The sequence below is a fragment of the Nycticebus coucang genome, chromosome 6 (assembly GCF_027406575.1).
Source record: "Nycticebus coucang isolate mNycCou1 chromosome 6, mNycCou1.pri, whole genome shotgun sequence".
NCBI classification, from domain to species: domain Eukaryota; kingdom Metazoa; phylum Chordata; class Mammalia; order Primates; family Lorisidae; genus Nycticebus; species Nycticebus coucang.
Genome location: NC_069785.1, coordinates 70,234,135 through 70,242,886, shown reverse-complemented (window position 1 = coordinate 70,242,886; position 8,752 = coordinate 70,234,135). Strand labels below are relative to the sequence as shown.

Here is an 8,752-nt window from a genome sequence, read left to right as displayed (position 1 = left end):
CTTTTGGGTGGGCATGTATATTTTCCCTTCAGAGTCAATTTAAATTGTTAATATCCAACTATAGACTGTATTACATTATTATCATTTTTTATCTGTAGTAACCTAGTTTAGGGAGAAAATGGTGTAAAGCTTCATGTGTTTCTGGTTCCCATTAGCTAAACAGAGTATGCAAAACATAACAATGTATGAAAGGCTTTACCTCTTCAGGGCGATGGTTCTTCTTAAAGAACCAGACAACACAGAAAGAAGGAGGTGTTTGGCAAAGTTTTATTTTAAAAGATCAAAAATAACCATTGCACATACACACAAGAGAAAATCCAATTGTATTTATGTTCTCCAATGCATACTTTCAATACATGGCACCTTCATCTTCTTTATTTAGAAAATAAACTGTTATTGGTCCATAACTGGTATGCACAGTCTCTGTGACTCTAGCAAATAACCAGGAGCCGAGTCCATATAATAAAGTCGGAATACCTAGAAAACAAATGCATGTGTTATATATAACATCACACACTCACATATCATGTTACCAATCACACAACACTCTTCAGCCACGTTATCACATTTTAAAGATTTAAAAATATCACTCAACACTGACTCTGTGATTATCATCTAAGAGCTTAACTTCATCTTGTGGAGAATGGTGGCAATTATGTGAGCCTAGAGATTTTTTTTGTGTGTGTGTGTGTTTTTGGCCAGGGCTGGGTTTGAACCCGCCACCTCCAGCATATAGGACCGGTGCCCTACTCCTTGAGCCACAGGCGCCACCCAAGCCTAGAGATTTTTAAAACTATAGACAAGCCTGGTGTAAATTTTAATTCAAAGCACTTCACTAATTCATTACCTTTAAATAATCATGAAGTAATTCTATATTCTTTTCACAAATAAGCAAATAGACAAGACTATAAACCAATTTAATTGTAGATGCTCCTGATTATTAGCCTTGACCTAAAATTACAAGGTCACCATTAACGTTCTTAAAGTGAGATAGTTAACACTGATGGCTAAAGTAATTTTTGTACAACTTAAAAGAAACTGGGTCAAATAGCTGTATTCAAAACCTAAGGCAAAACTTAACTCTGAGGAAGATTTTAGTGCAACAGGGATGAGAAAGAAACACTATTCGTCAGTATTTTTTAATTGATTTGAAAACAACCTTCCTTTAACCAATTTGAAATAAGTATATGGTAGACTCCAACACGTTTCTTCTTTGTAATGTTTCCACTGACAAGATTTTGATGCTTTCTGTGAAGTTAGTTGCCAATTGTGATATACGAAACCAAACACAAACTGCCCAGAGACAAAGATTAAGCACTTACCTGAATATGATACTATGTTGAGCACAGAACAAACTTTTACACTTCCTTTCTTTTTTTTAAGGCACTTATTTAAAACCAGTGACCCTTGACATATTAAAAACATACACATAAAACCACAGACACATGAATCAATAACAAATACTGTATGAATCAGTAACAAATACTGTATGTTCTGCACAAGTATTAATTTTATTGCTCCCATGTGGGAAATGGGCAGAAAGTGACAATTTAAAAGGAGAGTTGTACATTTGGACAATCTCTTTCTAGTTAAGGAAATCCACACATGCTCAGGACTAATCATATTGCTATTATTTTTTCTTATTTTTCTGCAAGAATCTATTTGCTGTGTTATGCTCTGTTTGAGTGTGTGTTGGGCTACCTTGTGCTTATTCCCTGAAGCTGCATTCCGGCTACTGTGATTAATCAGGAGAAGCATCACTAACAGGCAATGAGAAGGAGAAGGGGGAAAAAATGCCCATTCAGGCTGGTACTTCTCTATGTAGGAATATACTAGGTCACAGTTTGTCATTCTCACAGGCTCACAAGAATTCCTATAAAACCTTATATCGCCTTCTTTCCCTGGGTAATGCCCAGAAGAATCTCTAATGCCTCAAGGGAATGTCACCAAAACAACAACAATAACAAAAAACAAACAAACAAACAAAAACCTAGAATAATAAAGCAGTTTGTTTATATAAATCATTTAACCAAAAAAAGAAACAGAGAAAAAAAGGCAAGTTGCACAGGGGTTGGGGTGATTACAGAAGCACATGAACAAGACAGGGAAATTAAGGGAGCCATTGAAATAAAAAATAAATTTAAAATATGGTATCACAATTCCAAAAGCTGAAGATCAATAGAATGAGGAAGAAAAAAAGGCAGGCTCTAGAAGCAATTATTACTTTTCTAAATGTGCCAGGAGTAACATATATAAAATATGACTTCTAATCCAAGGCTAAGAATATAGATTTAAGGAATGGCTGGTGACATTGAAATTTTTGCTTTGGAGGATTTATCACAATTTTCAGTTAAAATATTGATACTTAAATTCACACTTCAGAAAAATTGTACGGTCGATATTTTTTCAGCTAATATGGGGAGAGCTGATCAAAGATTATCAGTATAATAGTAACTACATTTCCTCTCATTAAGAAACAACTAGGAACCATTATCAGTAATGCTGTTTGACAGATGATGGAGTTGTGGTATCAAAGGCATAAATTCTAATTTTCTTTTTTTCTGCCATCTATTTAATTCAGTCAGACTAATACACTAAATGCAAAGATTTATAACTTATGTACATAAAAAAATCTTCTAGTCTATAAGATTCCACGAAAAATTTTTTCTAGACTGAAACATATCAGAACATCAAAATTGATGTTAACTTGAAAACCAGTCTTTGCATAATAATTCATTTTGAGTCAACTGAACAGTAGGTAAACCACTGTCAAATTAAGCACTTAAAAAAAATTAGAACTTCCTAGTAAATCTCCAATTACCCATTCATTCCAATGGTAAGTTGCTTTTCTTAAATCTCAATCTACTTCCCAGCAGGATACCAAGACTGATAAACCATCAGTAAAATGTCAGCTTCCATTGAAGGGAAGCAGAGGAGAAAGCGAACAAATGGGTAAGCAGAAGTCTTTATTATTTAGAAAATGAAAAAATGAATTACTCTGATAACTGCTAATTTGGAAGAGAAAAAGAGGAGTAAAATCCTAAGTACTGCTATTAACAGACTATTTGATGATCCAGAGGGGTTACTGTATTTCACAAAATAGGAAAGGATCCTATTATCTGATTTACATTCCTACCTTCAGACAAAAATAAAAATAAACATTACCGAATTGGTGAATACACTACTCTTTTAAAAGTCCAGAAAAAAATTCCCAGTATAAGCCAATTTGTACTAAAGCATGGATGGGCAAAAACTTTTCCTTTTGCTTAATTTAAAACTCTTACTCCCATTTGAGCAGGATTTTTATTAATAGAATTTCCAAAAGACCATACAGATCATTAAATCACTCTTCTATATAAAAGAACAACTGTTGTCGTGGTCAAAAGGTTTGACTTTTCTATGTGGAGAATACTCTGGGTCTCCCACTTTTTTCTGATGTTTTAATATCTATATCTAAAAGAGAAGCCCCTAATTATTAAGGTGATTTTAAAGAAAATGATTTGAAACTGCAACAAATTTTTTTAAAAAGGCCTTTGGCTCGTGTTTTACCTGTAATCCTCCTACCCCATTAATCTTTATATTTGGGGAGAATGAACTTTTGATTCTGAAAATGCTAAAATAAACTTATTCTTCTTGAATTTAGTCACCACTCTTGTCTTTCAAAATAATTTTGAGTTGAACTTTCTAAATCACCTCACCCTTTACTCTAGATAGTCCATCAAATTAATAAGACAAAGTTTTAAAGGATAACACATTGATAAATAATCTTCTTACTGGATTGAGCACAGGCCAGCACCAGTGGGGTAATGGCCCCCAAACCTCATGACTGACATAGCTGGGTTATTATAAGTAAAAACATACATACTATCCTAAATTTAATCAGCTTTTTATATAGTGCTGGTAGTATATAATTATATTCAATTATATAATATACTGGTACTGTAGCTGCAGGGGATTTAGCTTTAAATAATCGGTTGGATAACAGTGTTCAGCTCCATGTCTAGATACTGAACTGCTGAAATTTAGATTAATTAATTTTATATTAGTAGGTTCAAAGCATCTTGAGGCCTTACATTTTCCCCTGACCTATAAAAGATAAACCCATGTCGCTATTCATTCCTCTCTTGTCATCAAACCAAAAAAGAAGAAACATCTATCTGGTGTGGGCAAATACTTCCAGAATTAGAATTTTCCATGAAAACAAGTATCTTTTACGCCTAGTCCCTGAAGAAGCCAATGTTTGGTGGAAACTTAAGTGCTTTTAGTAAAACGTATTTGCCGGGCTTTCGTATTAAGAAAACAAACTTAAGGAGTAGCTCCTGTTTGGGTAACATCAGCGCAAAGTGATGTTCGTGGGAATGATTCCCACTACGTAAGAGATACTTAAATTCAGAGCCACTTTCCACTGGGGAGGTTTCTTTCCACCTCCTTAGTGCCCAGGGCAGGGGTCCTCCCCGATCTACAATGGCAGGACTTGAGCACGGCCTGTCCCTTCCCCAAGGATGGACAGGCGGGGTCCATAAGCTCGCTTTTAGGGGAACGAGTTCAGAAGCCAACAGCTCCTATCCTCAGATAAGGACCTCCCGGAGAGAGAAGAGGAGGGAATACAAAAGACCCCAGCCAAAGTTCAGCCCTCGATAAGTCGCCCTGAGGGTGGGGCCGAGGGCAGTGTCCCGGGGCCGCGCAGGCCGGCCGGGGTCCACGCCCCGCTGCCTGACCGGGCCGGCACGTTTGTCTGCTCGCTTTGGGGACAGCGGGCCGCCCTCGGCAGGACGTGCTTCCCTGGGTCGCCACTCACCGAGGTTGACGACCTTGAGCGCCGTGAAGAAGCGGTTCTGCGGGGCCAGGTCCTGCCAGGGCGCCTTGGAGCAGTGGTACTTGATGAAGGGGAAGCAGCCGGTGCGCAGGACGTGGTAGTTGGCGCCCTGCACTGGCCAGTTAAAGTGCGAGAGGCCGAACTGGTCGTTGCGGACCGCGCTGTAGGGCACGCAGAAGGAGGTCCAGTGCGGCAGGCGCCGCTGCAGCAGGTGCCTGGTCAGCACCTCCGAGGCGCGGGGCTTCGGGCGGGACGCGGCGCCGGAGGCCCAGGGCCCGCACAGCAGCAGCCGAAGCGCGGCCTCGTGGGCCCTCCGCAGGGCCTCCATGGCCGGCCGCGGGGGCGCGCCTGACGGGGCGGGGCGGCCGGAGCGGCGCGCGCCCGCACCTCCCCCGACGGCCCAGGCCCGGCGGCGGGAACGCCCAACTGGCGGGCGCGGCGGCGCGTGCGCACAGCGGACTGAGGGGAGTCGGGGGAGCGAGGGGCGCCTGTGCAGAGGAGCTGGTTAGATTGTCACATATGACCTTACGTAGTCACTACTAACTCTGGGGCGGGCAGGTTTTATCAGTTTGGGTATGAGCAAAATTAAGGTGTAGTACACTGCAGTGACCACCCTGACGAATGGCAGAACTCAAACCCAGGTCCTGGGCTCTAATGAAATCCTTAGTTGGCACCGTTGAAACACTGGAGAAGGTGCCTTTGGAGAAGTGAGTTAGAAGCCAAAACCCCAGATTTGCATTGCCTGGTAGGATCTGGGAACACTATTGTGTATAGAGCCTCAATATTGTTCACTATTTAAAATAAGTCCTGGATAATTAGAAAACAAAAAGTTGAGGTAAGGCCAGACGTGGTGGTTTGCACCTGCAGTCACAGAGATGGGAGGCTGAGTCAGGAAGATTGCCTGAGCCCAAGAATTCAAGGTTGCCGTAAGCTACGATGACCCCACTACCCTCCAGCTTGGACCACGGGGCAAGACCCTATCACAATAGAATAATGAAAAGTTTAGTTTTTTTAAATCCCCCAATCTGGATGGGGCGTTGTGGCTCACGTCTGTAATCCTAGCACTCTGGGAGACCAAGGGGCTGGATTGCTTGGGCTCAGAAGTTGGAGACCAGCCTGAGCAAAAGCAAGACTCCATCTCTACTAAAAACAGAAAACTAACCTGGCATTAGGGCAGGCGCCTGTAGTCCCAGTTATTTGGGAGGCTGAGGCAAGTGAATTGCTCAGGCCCAGTATTTTGGGGTTGGCGTGAGCTATGATGCCACATCACTCTATCCAAGGCAAAGGAGTGAGACTCAGGCTCCAAAAAACAAACAAACAAAAAAACAACCCCCCATCTCTTGGTGCAATGCCCAGATGTGCAGAACCACCTCCCTTGTAAGAACCTAATAAATGCCTCACCAGGAGCCTTTTAGTTATCAACCTTCACAATCCTCATCATACAGTATCAATCCATTATGGTAGGAAAACCTTTTCTTAAACTTTGCAGCCTCTTGGGATAATAATTTATATACACACTTCTTTTCTTTTTTTTTGTAGAGACAGAGTCTCACTTTATGGCCCTCGGTAGAGTGCCATGGCATCACACAGCTCACAGCAACCTCCAACTCCTGTGCTTAAGCCATTCTCTTGCCTCAGCCTCCCAAGTAGCTGGGACTACAGGCGCCCGCCACAACGCCCAGCTATTTTTTGGTTGCAGTTCAGCCAGGGCTCGGTTTGAACCCGCCACCCTCAGTATATGGGGCCGGCGCCTTACCAACTGAGCCACAGGCGCCGCCCTACACACTTATTTTCTAAAGAAGCATTTCTCCTTTTTCCCCTAAACTCATCTTGTTTAGAGAGACCATACATTAATAAGGTGATGTGTCTGAAAGCACCTTACATAAATGAGGTAATTACGGGTAATCATCATATAGCAATTACTGTTACTGCTGAAAACTCAAGAGGGATGTAGGATAGTGTGGCTCATTTTTATATTCTTCAATTTTTTTTTCTTTTTTTTTTTTTTGTAGAGACAGAGTCTCACTTTATGGCCCTCGGTAGAGTGCCGTGGCCTCACACAGCTCACAGCAACCTCCAACTCCTGGGCCCAAGCGATTCTCTTGCCTCAGCCTCCGGAGCAGCTGGGACTACAGGCGCCCGCCACAACGCCTGGCTATTTTTTTTGTTGCAGTTTGGCCGGGGCTGGGCTTGAACCCGCCACCCTCGGCATATGGGGCCGGCGCCCCACAGACTGAGCCACAGGTGCCGCCCATATTCTTCAATTTTTATTCATTCGTTCAACAAACATTGATCGAGCATCCTCTAACAGTTGCCAAATTGAGACCTTGTAGTCATGCAAATAATTTGGGTTTTGCCTTATAGACTTTCCATTAGATAAAAGTTTTGTTTTGTTTTGTTTAGTGACAGAGTCTTAACTATGTCACCCTCAGTAGAGTGCCGTAGCATCATAGCTCACAACAACCTCAAACTCTTGGGCTTAAGCGATTCTCTTGCCTCAGCCTCCCAGGTAGCTGAGACTATAGGCGCTGGCCACAACGCCCGGCTATTTTTTTGTTGCAGTTTTCATTGTTGTTTAGCAGACCTGGGCCAGGTTCAAACCTGCCTGCCTCAGTGTATGTGGCCAGTGCCCTAACCACTGAGCTATGGGGGCCGAGCCATAGATAAAAGTTTTAAAAATATTTTAGGTGCTGGCATGGATGTGGAGAGAGGGTAACACTTTTACACTGTTGGTGGGGATTACAAACTAATACAACCTCTTAGGAAAGAAGTATGGTGACTCGTCAAAGAACTCAAAATAGACCTTCCATTTGATCCTGCAATGCTGTTACTAGGTATCTACCCAGAAGAAAAAAAATCATTTTATCATAAGGATATTTACACTAGATTGTTTATCACAGCTCAATTTACAATCACCAAGAAGTGAAAACAACCCAAGTGCCCATCAACACATGAATGGATTAATAAACTGAGGCATATGTATACTATGAAATACTATTCAGCCATAAAATGATGGAGACTTTACACCTTTTGTATTAACCTGGATGGAGTTGGAAAACATTCTCTTCAGTAAAGTATCACAAGAATGGAAAAGCAAATAATCCAGTGTACTCAATACTGATATGAAGCCAGTAGGTGAACTAACACATGCCCCCCACACAAGAGAAAAACTCAATTTAATTCAAGTTGAGGGGAGGCACAAGGAGGGGGGTGGAGAAAGGAGGAGGGAGGGAGATTGGTGTGCTCCCAACTAATGGGCATGATGTAAAGGTATATGGCAACCTCCTTGATGCAAGACACAACTACAACAGGGACCTCACCTAACAAATGGAAACATTGTAACCTAATCATATGTGCCCTCATATTCATCTGAAATAATACGAAAAAATATTTTAGGTAGAGGCATGATGTGGTTAGATTGTTATGGGGATGGCCGAAAGGGAGACGAGGACAGGAGGCAGGAGGTACATGGTTTTTAAATTAAATTTTAAAAAAACATTGGAGTCCCTTTTCAAACAAAATTCGTTGCAGCACCCTAACTTATAAAATAGATTAAAATTTGACTTGTTACTAAACATTTTTGTTGTTATGTGTTTTGTTTTGAGTACAAAAGGAATTTACTGGAAGGAAATTGGGTGGCTAAAATAATGAATAAGAAGTCAGGATAACCAAGAAGGAACCCAGGGAGTCTGGACAGGAACTAGTCTGGTTAGCATGCCATGGCTGGCTTCACTGCCACTGTACTTTTGACCCATTGTTTTGTTTTGTTTTGTTTTATTGAGATAGAGTCTCACTACATCGCCCTGGGTAGAATGCCATGGCGTCACGGCTCACAGCAACCTCAAGGTCTAGGGCTTAAGCGAGTCTCTTGCCTCAGCCTCCCAAGTAGCTGGGACTACAGGCATCCGCCACAACGCCCGCTATTTTTCGGTTATA

General features: G+C 41.8%; 1 protein-coding gene across 1 annotated transcript; it reads right to left on the bottom strand.

Moving 5' to 3' along the window:
• Nucleotides 1-252: 252 nt before the first annotated feature.
• Nucleotides 253-5,174, bottom strand: C6H15orf61 (chromosome 6 C15orf61 homolog). Its single transcript, XM_053594068.1, has 2 exons — nt 4,799-5,174; nt 253-477 (listed from the first exon to the last, which is right to left on the bottom strand). Exons 1-2 carry the CDS (start codon nt 5,142-5,144, stop codon nt 350-352), a joined length of 474 nt encoding a protein of 157 aa, XP_053450043.1. The 5' UTR covers nt 5,145-5,174; the 3' UTR covers nt 253-349.
• Between the last annotated feature and the right edge of the window lie 3,578 nt (nt 5,175-8,752).